This window comes from Amblyomma americanum, chromosome 6 (genome assembly GCF_052857255.1).
Source record: "Amblyomma americanum isolate KBUSLIRL-KWMA chromosome 6, ASM5285725v1, whole genome shotgun sequence".
In the NCBI taxonomy this organism is placed as follows: Eukaryota; Metazoa; Arthropoda; class Arachnida; order Ixodida; family Ixodidae; genus Amblyomma; species Amblyomma americanum.
Genome location: NC_135502.1, coordinates 65,733,870 through 65,752,538, shown reverse-complemented (window position 1 = coordinate 65,752,538; position 18,669 = coordinate 65,733,870). Strand labels below are relative to the sequence as shown.

The window sequence follows — 18,669 nt, the reverse complement described above, 5'->3', positions numbered from 1 at the left end:
TGGTTTTCCGGATCGTCTGGACTGAACACAACGCCGCATTTTCCGCATCATGAGCCAAAAAATGCATTCACACTGTTAAATATAGCCCGCACAGATGTGCTTACGCTGGTGCTGACACTATGGTACTGTGAAAAAGACTATTGACCCTAGAGGGACACGCCACTCGGAAAGGGCTACGAAAGAAAGAGGAATGCGCACAGCTTGAAAGTGTTCAGTGCCGCTGAAAGGTATCTAGTTTTGTTTTTAGCACATCCACCCTGCTCAGCGATTGTTTGCGGAGCATGCCGCACCTAGAAAGGCTCCGCTCCGTGCTTGTCTGTCGTGCTCGAGCAGAAGAAGAGTGGTTTATGGCACACACGGTGCTAGCCTAAATTTGGACGCTCGACGAACGGGATGATTTCTGCCGCGGCCATTACGCAAAGCCCCACAGTTGCCTCTGCCATGCAACTTACACGAAAGCGTGAGCGGCTCAGAATTCTTGCATTTCGGCTCTTTTTCAACAATACGGGCAGGACGTGCCGTAGAAGGACCAACGCCATCTAGAGAGACGATCCGCTACCGCTAGGACCCGACGGCGCGTCTGAGCAGTAGTGCCACATAACCGTAGGCGGCCTTTTTGCCTTTCCAGAAGAACAAATTCCTTCTGCTACTCAGGGCCATTTCAGCACGCGCGGTTGGCGTCTCGCAGTAGCACACGTTGGAACATGCGCTTCTTAAGACTGTTGGAATGTCCAGCAGAGCGCTGAAGAAGAATGCATCTCCGGATTCATGAAGGTTATGGTGCACAGGGCACGATTTTTTTAAATTTCGGGCATCCCACCTCGCTTCTTCCGAAAGTAAAGTTCCTTCCTTCCTTCCCCGGGTTCGAACCCTACCGCGGCGGCTGCGTTTTTATGGAGGCAAAACGCTAAGGCGCCCGTGTGCTGGGCGATGTCAGTGCACGTTGAAGATCCCCAGGTGGTCGAAATTATTCCGGAGCCCTCCACTACGGCACCTCTCTTTTCCTTTCTTCTTTCACTCCCTCCTTTATCCCTTCCCTACTGCGCCATTTCCTTTCCCAAAAACCTATTATTATTATTATAATTATTATTATTATTATTATTATTATTATTATTATTATTATTATTATTATTATTATTATTATTATTATTATTATTATTATTATTCCTTCCTTCCCCTCATCAGCATCACTTTTAATCACAACACACAGGCTGTCCACCGCAGCTTCAGGCACATCAGAGGCACTGTGAAGATTAAAATCTTTGCTATGCCTGCTGCTGCATACTAATGCAAAATACATACTAATTGCCTTGAAAAGCGTTTCCAAGAGGTGTCTTGCCGCGCAAACAACTCTGCACCCACAGCGAAGTGTCCGTGCTGTCGTTATAAACGCAAATAAATGGCATTTTTTAGCGCAAAGCCAATCGACCCAGTTACTTTAGTGCACTCCAAACATAATGGGATGCAACGTTTTCTTCGCAAGAAATAACGTAGACGAGGGATGGCTATCGCGCACCTGAACCCAATACAGCGTTCAATTTAAAACGTCTCAATAGCTAGTATTCTACGCATAAAAACTGGCAGTTACACAACCATCACATTTTAAAACGTGCTGATTGAAAGGAGCCTTCGACCGGAGAAGGCAATTCATGCAGCGTTGCACACCAAAGTGTGAAGCAGGTATTCCTACCGCCGGCGGCGCTGGCACCGATGCTAATTTTCTTGCAGCGTGCCGTACACTTACAAAAAAAAAACTTTCTTGAGACATTCCTCATCTGTGCTTCAAGCCTCGACTTTTACTTATTGTTCGGTGACTATTTTGTTATTGTCGTCTTCGTTTTGCCTCGTGCTGCATTGGCGGCAAAGGTCGCTGACTGTTCATTTTCCATGCGTGCACCTTATGGTTCGTCGTGGTCCTCTCGGTTTTATCGGTTCTTGGCTGACTTTGCGTTACCCAGATATGTATCACTTTGATATTGTGTACTTCGTTTTGTTTTTTTGTATTAGATAGTTGAACGCGTTCGCTATTTTCTTGGTCACGTGGGTGTTGGACTGCGTTATATAAGCTGCTCATCTTTCTGAATAAATGTGTTGGTAGTACAGCGCCCTGTCCTGTCCACTTCTGTTCGTCCTTGTTTTTTTCGCGCTGCATTCTTTTACCATCTTCAAGCCAGGCTGCCTGCATGGCGCTTATGCCGCGTTATTAAAGCTAGAAGCATGTCTCAGATTCAACAACATAAAAATTTCGCACTGAACATGTTATAATTACGCATTGGTTGTTGAAGGAATCACGTTCACACGTGTCGCGTCCAGTGAAACAACGTTTGTCGCAACGGATGCACGCTAAGCACAGCTATAAACTGCGTTTGAATACAAGTTCGGTAATGCGCGCGACACGTCCAGTCGTGCGCGCGCATCTCAGCCAGCCCGCTCAATATCGTTCAGCGTCTGGCCTTCGGTCTCGGGCAGTAGAAAGGCCAGCGCACAGATGAGCACCGCCAGGGCGGCAGCCGCCACCAAATGCGCGTGCTTTCGGCGCATGAGCGCCACGACGGGGTCGTTGAACTGGACCAGGAGGAAGACGAGCAGCCAGCGCGTGGCCCAGGCGATCGGGGCGCCCAGGTGGCGAAGCCATCTGGATCCCGAGCAGAGCTCGGCCGTGAACAGCGCCGGAACGTGGCAGAGACCGACCGAGTAGCTGAGCACCACCAGATTAACCGAGTACACGGCACTCCAGCTCACCTCTCCTTCGTCAGACGGCATCGACCACTCGCTGTGGGCCCGGACATGCAAGCAGAGGCATAGGCCACGGTGGCACGAATGTTGGCGACCAAGCGCAGGTTTAACTACGGCTTGATAGGGCAGCATATATACAGGGCGTGTCGTTTTAGTCGATAGTATTTTTTCTTGAACATAATTACTACATTAGCTAAAGAACCCCGCTTTAACGTTCGGTTATCTGTCCACGGAGGCGCTTCGTTTAAGCAGAGCTGTCAGTCACACTTAAATCGTTAACAAATATGCTTTTATTAACTATCTGATGCCCTGACGTAGTTATTGAGTGTTGCATAAAATAGAGCACCCTATAAAAAGCTTTATCGTCTCAGATTGATTGACACATCGAGAAGCCTACATTCAGAGGTTACAAGTACAAGATTGTTCGAATCGTGAATCCAACGTTACCGAGAATGATTTCTAGCCTAAGACCTCGGAAAAATGCATAATCATTTCATTTTTAATGTGATCAGTAAGAAGATTCGTGCTAAGTTTAAGCGGATAGTTCTGTTTGTTGTGAATGGCTATTTTGGCCTCTTGATATATGAGTTTCAAAAACGCAAGGTAGTAGAAGGAGGGAGAACCATATACTTCACTTGCAACTACCCATTCATCAGGAAGCTAAAAGAAAAGATTCTTGTTCGGCATTGCTGAGATAGTTGCATGCGTCATTTTCTTGCAACTAATAACTACTGCGTTCACCTCAGCGAAATATAGGCGTGGGCTTTCTCGAAGTAGTCCGCTAGTCGTGCTCGTTTTCAAGATGGACCTGATAGTGGGAGCACTTCCGGGCGGTGGGAACTGCTGCGATGCAGCCATCGCTGTCCTTCCATGACTCCATGAGAAGGTTGCAAGTATTTCAGGTAATATATTGTCTTTGTCCCTCGCCTCGACACTCACAGCATTGTTTCAGAAAATGGCCTGATTAGTATCCGCGTGTCGCATAAGAAAAAAAACATCTTGGAGTCATGCCCGCGTTAACGTTGGACTAGATTACTGCAGCGATCCACTTGATGTTATGAGGTGGTGACTACTTTGTAATGGAGAGCTTCCATTGGAGCTGATCTAAAGGAACTTGTATTGAAATGAGGCTAACTTCTACACCGTATATGTCTCACTCTTCTTCCAAGACTAGATGAATAACATGTGTTCCTTGGAATACGTCTTTTCTCAGTGTAACATGTAGGCAATGTGGAGTACACGTGGCTATAATTATTGTGTACGTTTATAAGGACGTAGGCAGTCATTGTCCCTGGCCAATATCTAGCTAAAATAAAGAGCACACGTGAGATTATAAGCGCACAATAGCGTACATCGCGTACATGGCCGAGTTGGTAGGAGGGTACGTTATCCGTGTCATCCCGGTGCGATTGAAAGGATGCATGGGTTGTCAAAGAGATCTGATTTAATATCTGCTACGGGTCCTATTTGGACCCAAGATAATAAACTTATTTTTGGAATATGGCGGAGTGCTTGAAGCACTCCGGCATGGGTTGGTCCGGTATTGCACTGCCTCCGGGATCGGCCCGGGTTATAATAGCGCGTGTCTTTTCCTTCAATCTTGGCACTCCTATCTTTCCACTCTCCTACTTTCAGCACATGTGAGCGATTGTCGTTCGGCTTGAGCCAGTGGGCAGGCACTTTTCCTTTTCATTCTTCCTGTCAACAACAGCAAGGAGCAAGCAAGCAAGGTGGTCAAAGATGAGCGGACGTAGGATAAAGTGGAGATGTGGACGTGAAATGGATGCATAAAAGAACAGCCAGTATATTTGTTCTCCCGCTTGCCTCATGGCGAGATGCTCGAATGGTGGAAACGCGCAGAAGCAGAAGACCTCCAGCAGCGCAGACACGACCAGGAGCTCCCGGCGCCCCGTGACGCGGGTCAGGGAGCTGAAGAGGGCGACGAAAGACACGTGCATGGTCGTCGTGATGAGTGTGGCCCACGGTCCCTGCATGTCCTTCACGAGAAACCCCATGGTTTGGAGGGCTCGGCAGAAGAACAGCTGAGCACAAGTGGCCCCTTGCAGCACTTGGAGGAGCAGACAGGTGGTCAGCCGTCTGTAGACCAGCACGAGGAGGAGGAGAAAAAAATTATTTAGTGCAAGCGCTAAGGTCCAGTCAAAAAACAGCGCTTGCTCCAGTTAGGCCCTTTGCTCATCAGTCGGGTCCAAGTGAAAATTGGAGGCTTCAGAGAAAAGAAAACTGCGCAGTAACTTCCTCACTTCTCGATGGACACCCCCACCGCGCTGTAAGGGAACAGAAGATGATGGGAAGAAGAGGGGGAAAGTCAAGCCCTCCAGGAAGAAGCGGGAGGGTAAGGAAAATAAGGACAGGTAATGGCAGCTACATGAGTCATGTGTTCTGTACCTGCCCTGATGAAGACCACGCGACAGGCCGTCGGTTCTCACAGCTCTCACTTGATGTACTCGCCAGAGCGGTCTATGGTTTTATGTGGTTTAACTTCCCAAAGCGACTCAGACTATTAGGGACGCTGTAGTGGAGGCCTCCAAAAATCTCGACCACATGTGGTTTTTAGCGTGCACTGACTTCGCACAGCACATGGGCCTCTAGCATTTGCCTCCATCGAAATTCGACTGCCGTGGCCGGGATCGAACCCGCATCTTTCGAATCAGCAGCCGAGCCCCATAACCACTGAACCACCGCGGCGGCGAAAGCGGTCTGTTGCCGCTCCGCTGCCTTTCTACTCAATGCCACAAGATGGAACCGGCGTTTAGTAGGCGAGGTTGATAACTAGCCTGCTCGGCTCAGCTGCTTCTGACGCACCCGCTGGCGCCATAGACCACGCATGGTTTGCGTCTGGTCTTCTTGCTATCTTCCCCTTTTTCGTCCTTCAGGAGCGTTTAAACAAAACTGCAAATTATGGGGCATAATGGGATGCCGGGCAATCCGGGATGCTGTAGTGGAGGACACCAGAATAATTTAGACTACCTGGAGTTCTCTAGTGCGCGGTAACATCGCACACTATGCGAACACTTTTGTATTTCGTCTGCATCGAAGTACGGCCGTCGCGTCAGAAGCGCTTTCCAGTGCCACTCGCAGTGAGACAGTCAACAGGCCGTTTGTTTCTGTAACCCGCAGCAAAGCCTTGGACTTGTCACGCAGACGCCTGATCCACCCGCCACTGCGGTTCAGTGGTTAGAGTACCCGGCTCCTGAGCCCGAGGATGCGGGTTCAATACCGGGCGTGTTTCGATGGAGGCGAAACACGATACGCTCGTATGCTGTGCGATGTCAGTGCAAAGAACTCCAGTTGGTCGAAATACTTCCGGATCACTACATTACGGTCTCTTTAAGTGTGAAAGCACTTCTAGCCGCACTCCCCGAGTATCGGCGATGTATGTCTAAAGCCTCTGAGTGTCAAGTGTAACTGGCTTACTGGGTCAGTGGAAACGTCAATATCACTGTGAGTAGGCGGTAGTGTTCACTTCAAACTGAGGCAGCTATACGCCCTTCCATTTCTCAGAACCAGCGGAAGGTTCTCTCGCGGGCGGTCGACGCTCTCTGGATATTATTTAAAAAAATATATAGAGGGCATGCACTTACATTGAAAGAAATGTTTTCTCATTAAAACTTTTAAGCAGAATCTGTAGTACAGCGTCGTCGATGGCTGCAGGCGAGGTCTGCACTTTCCTTTTAAAGTCACTTTATAGAAAAGATTCTTACTAGATGACCAGTAGTTAAGACGCTGAAAGCAATGGCTTGGAGGGCCACTGCAGTTGCATTACGGCTCTAATTGCAGTGTCTCTGCGCTTTATCTTCGTTGTGAACCGGTGTGGTTTTTTTTTTGGTGCGGAAGCTTTTATGAGGCATCAGGGTATAAAGTGTAACTAGCACTGTCCTCTTCCACCGGAGAGGACTGGAAGGTAAGACCTCAAGGCCCAAAAGGCCTTGTTTCAACGGACGCGTGTGGCGTTGCTTGCCAATAGGGCCCTGAAATAGGGGCTCTACTTAGTATTGTGAGAGGAAAGACCCATTACGGCCCTAACCCAATCACCTCTCTGTAGCCACTCAATGGTTAATAAATGTTCTTCACCACCATCACCAACACAGTACACGGGCCTTTAGCAGCGTGGCCGTGATTGATTCCGCGTCTTTCGAGTCAGCAGCCAAGCGCGGTAACCACTGAGCCACCGCGGCAGCTGTATATTGTCTATGGGTGTACGCAGTAGTACATGTCCTTTTGTGGTTAGTCTCCAAGGGAGCAATGGTTGGTCGTTGAGGAACTAATGGAAGCGAACAAACACCATCCGCAAATGACTAGCCCTTGTGACGCTGATTTTTTTTTTGGTTTCGGGTGCATATATATGCCTTCCGCCTGTCAGATAGGAAGTGGTTGCTGCTAGCAAGCGAGCGTATATTGTGTTGAAATGACTAGCCTCGTTTGTCCCCTGGCGGGAACTGTTTCCTTGATGTCCAGCTGCTGGCGCCTTGGCTTCAGCTCCTGCGGCACGTGGAAACCGTAGAGGCGCGCGGCGGCCGTGTCTACCTCCTCAAGGCGGCCACGCGCCAAGAGCCAGCGCGGGCACTCGACCAAGACACGCTGCGCTCCCAGCAGAGGCAGAGGTGCCAGAGCCCACACCGTCGCTTGCACGCGCCATGAGGCGCCGGTCAGAGCGTAACTCGCCAGGATGCCGCCGCTGGTGGCCACCTGGTGGCGCAACGAGGGAACAGCTGTTAGAAAAAGCAATCCCTTCTAGAAGACATGCAAAGCGTAGACCCAACATTTGTAGGACTCGGATCAGTTTTAACTACACGAAAACACCACGTTAATGAACCACGTCGTCGTTTGACCTTGTGCCGTCATCACAACCGGCCCAAGGGATTGCTCACAATGGCAGGTGTCAGCTAAATGAATGACTGGTCACTGGAGAAGAGCAACCTGGGTCGCACAAGCCCCACCGGCGGCAGCACCTGCCATCGCAGGGCAGTGGCGCACCGCTTAACCGCTGCACCATGGCGCCAGGAGTGATATGATGACTCCCAAGGGTCTATGAACGTAAAGTTGAGAATAGCCAATTCCGCATATATCGACATTGAAGGGAACTATCAAGCTCTGTCTGAAGGTTATGACGCGATAGCGTTACTCGGTTAATGAAATAATAATAATAATAATAATAATAATAATAATAATAGGTTTTTGGTGGAAAGGAAATGGCGCAGTATCTGTCTCATATATCGTTGGACACCTGAACCGCGCCGTAAGGGAAGGGATAAAGGAGGGAGTGAAAGAAGAAAGAGAGAAATAGGTACCGTAGTGGAGGGCTCCGGAATAATTTCGACCACCTGGGGATCTTTAACGTGCACTGACATCGCACAGCACACGGGCGCCTTAGCGTTTTTCCTCCATAAAAACGCAGCCGCCGCGGTCGGGATCGAACCCGGGAACTCCGGATCAGTAGTCGAGCGCCCTAACCACTGAGCCACCGCGGCGGGTGTTAAATGAAAATTGGTTTTGAAGAAAGGAAATGACGTGGTAACTGCCTCACATATCTCGATGGACTCCAGAACCGTGCGGTAAGGGAAGGTATAAAGGAGGGAGTGAATGAAGAAAGGGAGAAAGAGGCACCGTAGTGGAGGTCTCCGGAAAAGAGGTTGTAGAATTTATTCCGGAGACCTCCACTACAGCACCTCTTCCTCCCTTTCTTCTTTCACTCCCTCCTTTATTCCTTCCCTTACCGCACGGTTCTGGAGTCCATCGAGATATGTGAGCCAGTTACCACGTCATTTCCTTTCCTCAAAAACAATTTTCATTTGATTAATTAACCCATTAACGCTATCGCGTCATAACCTTAAGACAGAGCTTAAGAGATCTCTTTAAATTTCTATTAAACTATTTATTTAGTACGTCGAGTACCCTTCAGAACGCAGACATGAATGAGGGGACTGGTTACAAAGCTGGACGCAGCGAAAATCTTCCACATTTTGCGAATACAAGAAAACCAGATCCTAGTTAGAGAACGTCAAGTATGGAGTTAATGAATGTGTATATAAATTCACAGTATCGAGAGCATGACCTTTTGCGAATATACCTTATTCCTGGCGCCAATGAATAGCACTACACAGTGGGTGCTATTATTCAAAGTTTTTTTCCTTTTAATCTTCGAAATTGCCACACGCATTGGCTGCGTGTGGCCCGAGGAACGACGGGAGAGTCACGGAATCGCGACGAGTGCTGCTTTTGATGGATGCGGTGCAATGGAAACACTGAAGCACCTGCTCCTTCGTTGTGCCGCGTACGGCGATGCTCGTCGCGATATGCTTGCGGCCTATAAGGGCGCTGGGCATACTACCAGACTTCCTCAAGACGCAATTGTGGCCGCAGGGCAGTGCGCGCACCCGTGAGCGGACCTTGGTGAGCCTCTGTGCTTTCCTCGAGCAGACGGGCTTGACGTTCCGTCTGTTCTCCGCCATGTAGTTACACGCAGTGACCGAACGCTCCGCGAGCTCTACCTTGGACAATTAACAAGTGGACGCCCCACTCCAGTGGTAGTCAACATAGTGCTGTGCGCGTGTGTTTTTATTGCTCCATCATGAACTAATCACGCGCACAACCTGAACATATTTCTTATTGTGTAAATAGTTTGTGTATATTACTTCTCCCCCTATCCTCTCTTCCTGTCCTCTCACCTCCTTTATTTCATTTCTCCATTCTGCCTGCTATCCTTTATTTCCGCTGCCCCAGCTCAGCTGATTCAGTAGCGATGGCAGATTCCGGGGCTAGTAAAAATCTTCTCCTTCCTTTTTATTATTGTTTTAATAAAAAAACCACTTACTATACGGCCTTGAGCCTCCCTCTCTAAATAAACAGCTCATAAATTCATTCAATCTTCGAAACTGAACCCGCCGCGGTCGCTCAGTGGTTAGGGCTCTCGGCTACTGCTCCGGAGTTCCCGGGTTCGGACCCAACCGCGGTGGTTGTGTTTTTATAGAGGCCAAACGCTAAGGCGCCCGTGTGCTGTGCGATGTCAATGCACGTTAAAGATCCCCGCTATTCCCCCCATCCCCAACCCAACCCGGGAGGACTGGGAGGCGACCCTGCTCGGCTGCCACGACTTACAGGCCCAACAAGCCTTAGTCAGGCGCGCCCGGGTGGCGGCAACCGCCACTGGGGTCCCATACTAGGGACCTCCACCTAGTGCTTGTACGGATCGGTCCCTTACGGGCTGATCCAAACATACCTCCTATTCATCCGTAATAAATGTTTTCACCACCACCACCACCACCACCAGGTGGTAGAAATTATTCCGGAGCCCTCCACTACGCACCTCCTTCTTCCTTTGTTATTTCACTCCCTCCTTTATTCCTTCTCTTATGGCGCGGTTCAGGTGTCCAACGATATATGAGACAGATACTGCGCTTTCCTTTCCCCCAAAACCAATTATTATTATTATTATCTTCGAAACTGAAAATACAACAGGATGTTTCATTTTGCTCGGTCCATAGCTCGGTGAGAACGCTCGGTAATAGTCAAAAAGTTAACTTTTATAACTTAGTTCTTTGCTTTAATAGATAACATGACTCGACACTTTTTTGATGTCCACCAACACTGATAATACTGTGCCACATGCCCCAGGAAGTTTCTCTTTAGCTCAAAAACCCTATTTTTGTGAATTAGTGGCGGGCTTCCCTGAAACACCTGGCATAGGGAATGTTCACAGAGCAATTAGTGCCACAAAATCCGCCGTAATTGAGGACTTCGCATTAATTTCTGTCATTGCGAGTTACGGACGCTTCTGCATATCGCTCCATAGAAATGTACTGCTGCTGACTGGATTCGACCCCGTCACCTCGAATTCAACGGCCAGTGAGCCAACGTAGCGCATCTCAACTGCGCAGCTCAGCTCAGAGATATCTGCATTACGACGCAGGCATTGCCTCGAATTCGAACCTCGGCGAGACCCATGAACAAGGCTCTCTTCTCGGGAGGTGCCACCTCGGCCACGTAGAGGCTGGCGCCGATGGTGGTCAAGCCTAGCCACACGCCGCATGCCGCCCTTGCCGCGACCAGCACGCCAGTGTTGTCAGACATGGCGAGCGCAAGCCACGAGGCAGCCAAAAGCAGGAGGCACAGGAGCAGCGTCCTCCGATTGCCCAGGAACCACAGCGGCAGCCCTGTGCACGAGGAGAGCAGGTTCTTCAATCTGCATAGTGTTTTATTGCCACAAAGCGCAGTGCCGCTGAATGTTTTGCACGGCCGTATTCGGCTGGCGAGCTTGAGCACTCGGGTTCAAATCCCGGCCAAGGCGACCGCGTTTTGGAGGAAGCGAAACGTGAACGATACCCGTGAGCTGCGCGACGCTAGGAAAACAAAAAGAGGCGAGGTTTTAACGTAGTGAAACCGAGTAGACGTGCGAAAGCATGTGTTTATTCTTCGCGTCTTCTTTCTGGCATCTGCATGTGCACGCAACCACGTTTTTCTCGCTCTTCATCGTCCTGTCTCCACATGAGGCAGCTGGTGCGACGCCCTCCTTGCACTAGCTGCAGCTTTCGCGACGCTCCTTCGAACTAACCGAAGCTTACCTGAGTTACTCCGATCACACAAATTAAGACTCATGCTCGCGGTTGGTAAATCTGGAGTAGTATTTCCACGTTAAAACATCGGCGTAAATAATAATAATAATAGGTTTTGGGGGAAAGGAAATGGCGCAGTATCTGTCTCATATATCGTTGGACACCTGAACCGCGCCGCAAGGGAAGGAACAAAGGAGGGAGTGAAAGAAGAAAGGAAGAAAGAGGTGCCGTAGTAGAGGGCTCCGGAATAATTTCGACCACCTGGGGATCTTTAACGTGCACTGACATCGCACAGCACACGGGCGCCTTAGAGTTTTTCCTCCATAAAAATGCAGCCGCCGCGGTCGGGTTCGAACCCGGGAACTCCGGATCAGTAGCCGAGCGCACACACATCGGCGTAAATGAAGTTGAAATGAAGAAGACCGTTCAGCTTGCACATACCTGAAAGAAGCGCGCCAGCGGAGGCCCCTAGCAGCAGCACACTGACGATCCAGCGGTTTTCAGGTGGCCTCTTAGCCACGGTGTACCAGGACTCACGCTCGATGTAAGGCATGGCCGCCGAAGCGAAGCCCAGCGTGGTGCCTGCGGCGCAGGAGCAGAGGCAGGCCACCAGCATGGCGCGCACGTGGTGTCCCCGGGTGCCGTGGCTGTCGGTGTCGGTTGCCGGAGAGCCTCCCCAGGGCGCCAGCTTCAGGCTACGCAGGTATTCCATGGCCGGATTGGGGGGCGATTCCTCTGCTGGTGGTCCGGCGTTGGCGGCCAACGGCGCCTTGGATGCTGCCTTGAGCGGGACGGTGGATACAGGCTTCGTTGTCACTGAGGAAGACGCCTTGGACGACCCCGAGGAAGATGCCCTGGACACCGTCTCGGTCGCTATGGCGGTTACCGCGGCTGACGTGGCTGCACCAGGTTGGCTGAGAAAAGAACACGGATAGCACTGATTACTATGATTTTACAGGTAGAGCCGTTTCTAGAACATTACAGCTTTTCCAGCACGCTGATCGCTAGACTACGACCCGTGTACTGACATCGCACAGTGCACGGACCTCTAACATTTAGATAGAGGAGCAATGCGAAACGCCCGCGTACTGTGCGATGTGAGTGCATGTTAAAGAACCCCAGGTGGCCGAAATTATCCGGAGCCGTCTACTGCGGCGTCCCTCATAGCCTTAGTCGCTTTGAGACGTTAAACCCTATAAAACGAAAAGCTAACATTAACGCAGTGGAGCAGTATCGCCTCATCTACTTTTTCTGCTTAAAACGAGATGGCGCTGCAATTCTGTATAACTTAAAGTGCAGATCAGGAAGGAATCGTTCGATGATAACTTAAGAGGCAGTGCCCTACTCTTTGAAGCTAGATCACGGTGTCTTAGAACGCGAAGCTAGAAAAATAAATTTAAACAAAATGACACATGTAACAATTGAACACCTTATACTAGAATGTGGTAGTAGCCATCCGAATGTCGATCCAGGCATATCCCATCTCTCTGAGGTCCTAGGGTTTGAGATAACAATGGTCACGTGAATCAACCTGCGATAGAAGTTAGCCAAAAGGGATTGGAAGATCGCTGGCTCCAAAGCAGAGAGGTGACATTTTTTTTTTCAGAGCAGTGAGTTGGGCAGCATGTCGCCGGCCATTTTTATGCAGGCAGATTTTGCCTCGAGTCATAATATCAATTTTTTTTGCACAATTTCGACCGTAATCTGCACCTTCGAAACACGAAGTGATTCCACGATCCCTCGGATGCTTATTTGACAAAACCAGTTTCTGAGCATTGCTAATGAAGTAGTGTTTTTACACTAGAAATGACGCATGAAAAGTTTAGACGCGAGGTGTCGCTTTTAAACGGTTTCTAAGCCAATTGTCATTCACCATCATTATCAGCCTGACTACGCCCACTGCAGGAAGAAGGCCTCTCCCATACCTCTCCAATTAACCATGTGCTTTGCCAACTACGGTCATTGTACCCCCGGTAATAATTCTTAATATCGTCTACCCGCCAAGCCTGCTGGCGCCCCCTGCTACGTTTGCCTAACCTTGGAATCCAGTGCGTTACTTTTAGACACCAGCGGTTATCTTGCCTTCGCATTACATGCCCTGCCCGCGCCCATTTCTTCCACTTGATTTCTACTAGGATGTCACTACGCGTTTCTTCCCTCTCCCACTCTGCCAGCTTCCGGTCTCTTAACGTTACACCTATCATTTTTTTTTCCATCGCTCGCTGCGTTTCCCTTAACATAAGCTGAACCCTTTTCGTTAGACTGCACGTTTCTGCCGCATATGTGAGTACAGGTAACATACAGCTATAGATTCAGATTCCGTGCGGTCTTTCTTAGCTGACTGCGCGTATGGGTGCCGAGAAGGCTTTGGCGCTTCAGTGCGTGTTTGGCATCGGCGCGGCTTTGCCGAAAAGCGCGCATTGATCACTAAACACAGCCCCTGCGTCGACCTCGTCTTCGAGAGAGACCGCCTCGTCTGCGATGTGCACATCATCAACCACTTCACCGGTGCACCTTAAACCGCTAAAGAGCTCTCACAGTGTTGTTGGCTTACCCAGCAATGATAAGCACTGGTGAATATTTTTTTTTGACAATTTACAACTATGTATGGGAGCTATTGCACTGGAACTATGCTCAACACTTTCTATGCTAGCAGCTCAATAAGGGCAAAAGTTTGGGAGTCTTATTGTCCTGTGCCGGAATGAAAAGCATCATTACTGAGCCTTCATGTTACTCTGAAAGAATTACTATGAATATGCCTGCGCGAAATAAGGAAACGCAGGTGTATTTCTGCGCGGGGTTTAAGCGTCAATGCTCCATCTGCGACACCACGTTAAGACAGATGTCTTCTGCTCGGGTGCAAGGCAACGATATGGCAGTCGCTAGCTTGCAAAGAGCAAGTGCGTTTGTGCTCGGTGGTCAAGACACCTTGGCAGAATGAGTTGCATGAACATTATCAGTCAGATGCCGCAACTATCTGGCTAGCGGTTTTAATATGATAGCACTGCAATGTTCTACGATTGCCTGGGGAAATTGACGTCACTAGACGGGAGCATTCCCGCTGACTGGGCGGGAAGGGACGTCATTTCCGGTAAAGGCGTCAACAGACGGTAATGATATCGCATTGCCAAAACACAATTTAATTAGGTGTCCGTGTTAATATTTTCTCATTGCTCTTCTTCGTTGGTTTGTCACTGTTCCTTTGTACCCAGGAGTGGTAGGATGACTCCCAGGGATCTATGAATGTTAAGTAGCAATTCTGCATATTTGGGCATTAACCCATTATCGCTATCCGAACAACTTTCATCCGTGAACAACGGATCCGTACACCGGAACCTTAGTGAAAACCACTAGCACACTTAATTCGCATTTGGCCTAACTAAGCTAATCGTAGACCGTCATTTTTTTTTGTTATTCCTCTAAGTGAATAGCTAGAACATTCGCCAGTCAAGTGGAAACGATATGACGTATTCAATTTATCGAAAGGGTCGAATCAAAAAGCGCCTTCAGATGGATAGGACAATCAAAATCTTAACGCGCAGCGTTATCGAACAATAATTACTATTTGACGTGACAAGAAAAAGAACACAAAAATTGGGAAGGAACAGAAGATCACGTATTAAGGCAACGTAAAGGGCCACAACAGCTAATGCAGCTCTTGCACTAACTATACCAGGCATGAAAATCCCGGGGAGTTCCCACACCAATGTTACCGCAATATTTCACTACTCTCAGCCCTTGGGTTGAGGCTGCCGTATTAGCGTACGATAATGAAAACTGCAAGAGTCATGACTCCAACACAACTCCCAGTGAGCGCGATGCGAGCGCTATATATCCTTCAAGATATCGCAAAATGCACTCTGCACGAATATTATGAAAGGTATCAATGAAAACTTTTACGTACGCATCTGATTTCTTCATTGCCGATGCCATATTGGTTGTCCCTTGAGCTCCTTTTTAGCACTGCGTCCTCCTCGGAGAAATGTTCTTCTTCTTTTGGAATGCGCGAGGTCTCTTCGCATGCGCTCTCATGGCGTTCTTGTCTTCTTTTTCTTCGTGAATTGGTACAAAAACCGCCAGTCAAAAGACAATACTTAACGAATGGGAGGCCGCCCTGCTCAACGCAGACGCAGACCCTGAGGGCCAGAAATGGCGCGTAAACAAGGTCGCCGTATAAAGTTGGGAACAAGTCAAGAACGAAGCGTCCTTTCCCCGTCAAAGGACCCCCCTTCCAGCCAATGGCGTCGGCCGATTCTCATGAACTTGCTAGCATGACAATGCAGGGAAGGTGCTATCCCCGACCAATGATATATGGAGGGAGGGGACTATCCCCTTTCATCTGCTCCTCTTTGCATTGTCCCGCTAACAGGTTCATGAGAATCGGCCTACGCCATTGGCTGGAAGGAGACCGTTTAACGGGTAAAAGCCGGTTCGTTCTTGAGTTGCATCCGACTATAGCAGCTTCGACCAATGGAACCTTGAAATAGGGGTTCCAACCACTAGGATCGTGCTGAATTCGATCAATAAACATTTTTAACAACGAGCAGCGCGCTTTCTTCAGGTTATCAGAAATTTAGAATTCAAAAGTACCGCAAGATGAACTGAACATGTGAATTTCTTGCCACACGAGATGATCCAAGAAACAAGGGGCTGGTTTCAAACACTTCTAGCCAGTATGTAGCCAAACTTCAACGTTTCGCCAACACAAAGCCAGAGCGGCAGATGTCTGTTAGGGTGATGAAACTTGGATATAGCAGCGCGGAAAGGGTGCCTGCTAAAGAGTGCTAATGTAAGATAAAGGTAGTCGAAAATAACTTGTGGAGTCCTAGGATCTTGATGATACCGTCGCAACATTAAAAGTGCTTAGCATTGCGGCACTAGTTTAGATTACGGTAAACCTCCTTTCCCCGGTGGCGCACGCTACGCGGCTACCCAAGCTTCGGGACCAAAGTAAGTAGGCACACAGCTGTGTGAGGAATATACGTCCAAAAATACCGTTCGCGTTTCCTCGGCAGCTCTTCCTGCACAGGCTAATACAAACGTTTAAGTACACCATAGCATCCAAAACAATCGGCACACACCCAGAAAAAGTAATCTGTCTACAAAAGCATACCCAGCAATTATGTAAAAAAGCAGATCTCAAAGAGAAAGAGTTTTTGAACCGTTTGCGTTTCTTCGGCAGCTCTTCCTGCACAGGCTAATGCAAAGCTACAGTCGATCAAACTGCGCGTCGGAAGAATGGACCATTGATTTCAACTTTCTTACAATATTCCAATATTCAACAGTTTTTTCCAAGAATGCTGGATGTGGCAATATCAAGTATGATATGAGGGGACGCAGCTTATGCCATGTAAATAATGGAAGAATACTAAATCACGGGCATTTAGGTGCCAGCCAGAAATTCACGCATCCCACCAAGTACGCTCGATTAAATACTTATTGAGAGTCGTTATTCAGGACTACCACAACATTCACACTTTTCTGGCTAAAATAGGTGACAAACTTGGAACTCTGGAGAGCACTTTATCGCAGTGAAGGATGCCACCCCTGCATCAGCGTGCATTACGCTTCTACTAGTCGCATTCTTAGTTCAGGGAAAGCGAATGGTTTTCTGTTTTTTTTTCTTTGTTTTCCCGAGAGGGTGCTTCTTTCTCGCTCGTCCCCCGACAGGCCGAGCGTAGGGAGTTGTTCTTTTGCTGAGTGCTGGCGCAAGGCGCGCCAGACTTGTGGTTGAGAAGGGGAGTTCCTTGCTTCAACTTTAGGCGGTGTTTATTCAGAAAAAAATAAACCAGACAAAAGATGCACACACGAAAACTGAAAAGATTGGGACGAGGCTGGACTGCCAACCCAGTCAGTTGGTCAGCTGAAGCAATGGACTTCGCCACTGCGGCTGCCGGTGGGTGGAAATGCCTTTTTCCCAGTGGATGCCCGGATGTGCGCCCACAGGAGTGTGCATCAAGGGTGGAGGCCGCACACGCACACGCGCTCTTCACAGTAATTTCTGGGAAGGAGGCTATACCACTAACGCTGTAAATAAAACTACGACCATACTCTAGTTCCGAGTGGTATTCGAACCAGTGGCGACACATCAAAGAAGCCTCCTTTACCGATGCCTTAGTCTACTCGGCCATCTCCGGAGTTTTTTTTTTATTGTCGCATGGAATATAAGGAACCTCCCAGGCTCTCCTTGTGCCTTACTTGACCGGGTCAAATTCAGCGATCTCGGCATACGGCCTCACATCACCATCACGGGCATTCAGGTGCTAGCCGTGAATTCACGCATCCCACCAAATACGCTCGATTAAATACTTATTGAGAGTCCTTATTCAGTACTGCAACAACATTCACACTTTTCTGGCGGAAGGCGGACACGTCAAGAAAGGGGAAACCAGTCAGGAGATTGAACTTGCACAGAATGCACCTCCTGCGCGAAAATTCCTTGTTCTGTTGCGGTTCAGCGTGTTTATCCATCATGAGGCTTTTCCACACGCTAAACAGCCCTATGAACAAAAAACTTTCACACAGAATTCCGGACTCTTTCACCACAGGCAGAAATATTATAGTGCAAAGAGTGGTCACAATATCGTTTTTAAGAGCATGCTAAAATATATCCCAAACGAACATAGAATCACAACACAATCCTTACAAGGAAATTAACTCCTTTGATGACCATATAGTTTTAAATAACGCCTTAACAGCAGTGTACCAGTGGTGTCAGGACTGGCAGATGGACATCAATTTAAATAAATCTGTTCTTTTATCTATAACTAGGAAAAACACACATCAGCTTTTCAGTACACGCTTAATAATATTCATCTTGCATCTGTCCTTGAGCATAAGTACCTTGGTGTGACACTAACATCTGATTTCAGATGGGATTCGCACGTTAACATCATCACATCTAATGCACTAAAACAAGTCTTCTTCCCTAACAGACGCCTTAAACTAGCACCCCCTGAAACAAGATTACTAGAATATAAAACTATTGTCAGACCAATTCTAGAATACGGCAACACCGTTTGGTTTCCCTTTACTAACAAGTTCATTAAAAAACTTGAAGGGGTGCAGAGAAAGGCACTAAGATGTGTATATAATAAAAACTCCCTTACAGACTCACCAACACAATTACTAAAACGTGCAGAACTCCTAACCCTGGAGAACAGAGCAAAATTCGCAAGACAAACTTATGTATCAGCTAATACACAACCAACTAAAAGTGCCCGCTACAAAATACATAACGACCACAAAAACTAGATCGACCCGCCACAACCTCACACACAAATTAAACGAGTTTCCATTCCGTACTGACATATTCAAATACTCATTTTTTCCTCGAGCTACAAGAGAATGGAACAATCTAGAC

The 18,669-nt window shown here is 48.4% G+C and overlaps 1 protein-coding gene and 1 non-coding gene across 2 annotated transcripts; one reads left to right on the top strand and one right to left on the bottom strand.

The window, feature by feature from the left end:
* Window positions 1-2,418: 2,418 nt before the first annotated feature.
* On the bottom strand, window positions 2,419-11,859 carry LOC144095313 (facilitated trehalose transporter Tret1-like). Its single transcript, XM_077629086.1, has 5 exons — window positions 11,748-11,859; window positions 10,684-10,907; window positions 7,172-7,443; window positions 4,561-4,833; window positions 2,419-2,773 (listed from the first exon to the last, which is right to left on the bottom strand). Exons 1-5 carry the CDS (start codon window positions 11,857-11,859, stop codon window positions 2,419-2,421), a joined length of 1,236 nt encoding a protein of 411 aa, XP_077485212.1.
* Window positions 4,125-4,310, top strand: LOC144095728 (U2 spliceosomal RNA). The gene has a single exon (XR_013306751.1). It is a non-coding gene; the product is annotated as a U2 spliceosomal RNA (small nuclear RNA).
* Window positions 11,860-18,669: the final 6,810 nt, after the last annotated feature.

Excerpts from the sequence above, each read along its gene's own strand:
- LOC144095313 (XM_077629086.1), bottom strand. The coding sequence starts at position 11,859 with ATGCCTTACATCGAGCGTGAGTCCTGGTACACCGTGGCTAAGAGGCCA. Across the intron at positions 7,444-10,683 it reads TGTTCATGGGTCTCGCCGAG|GTGGCCACCAGCGGCGGCAT; the intron begins GTTCGAATTCGA and ends TTGCGCCACCAG. Across the intron at positions 4,834-7,171 it reads CCCGCCAGGGGACAAACGAG|ACGGCTGACCACCTGTCTGC; the intron begins GCTAGTCATTTC and ends GCTGGTCTACAG.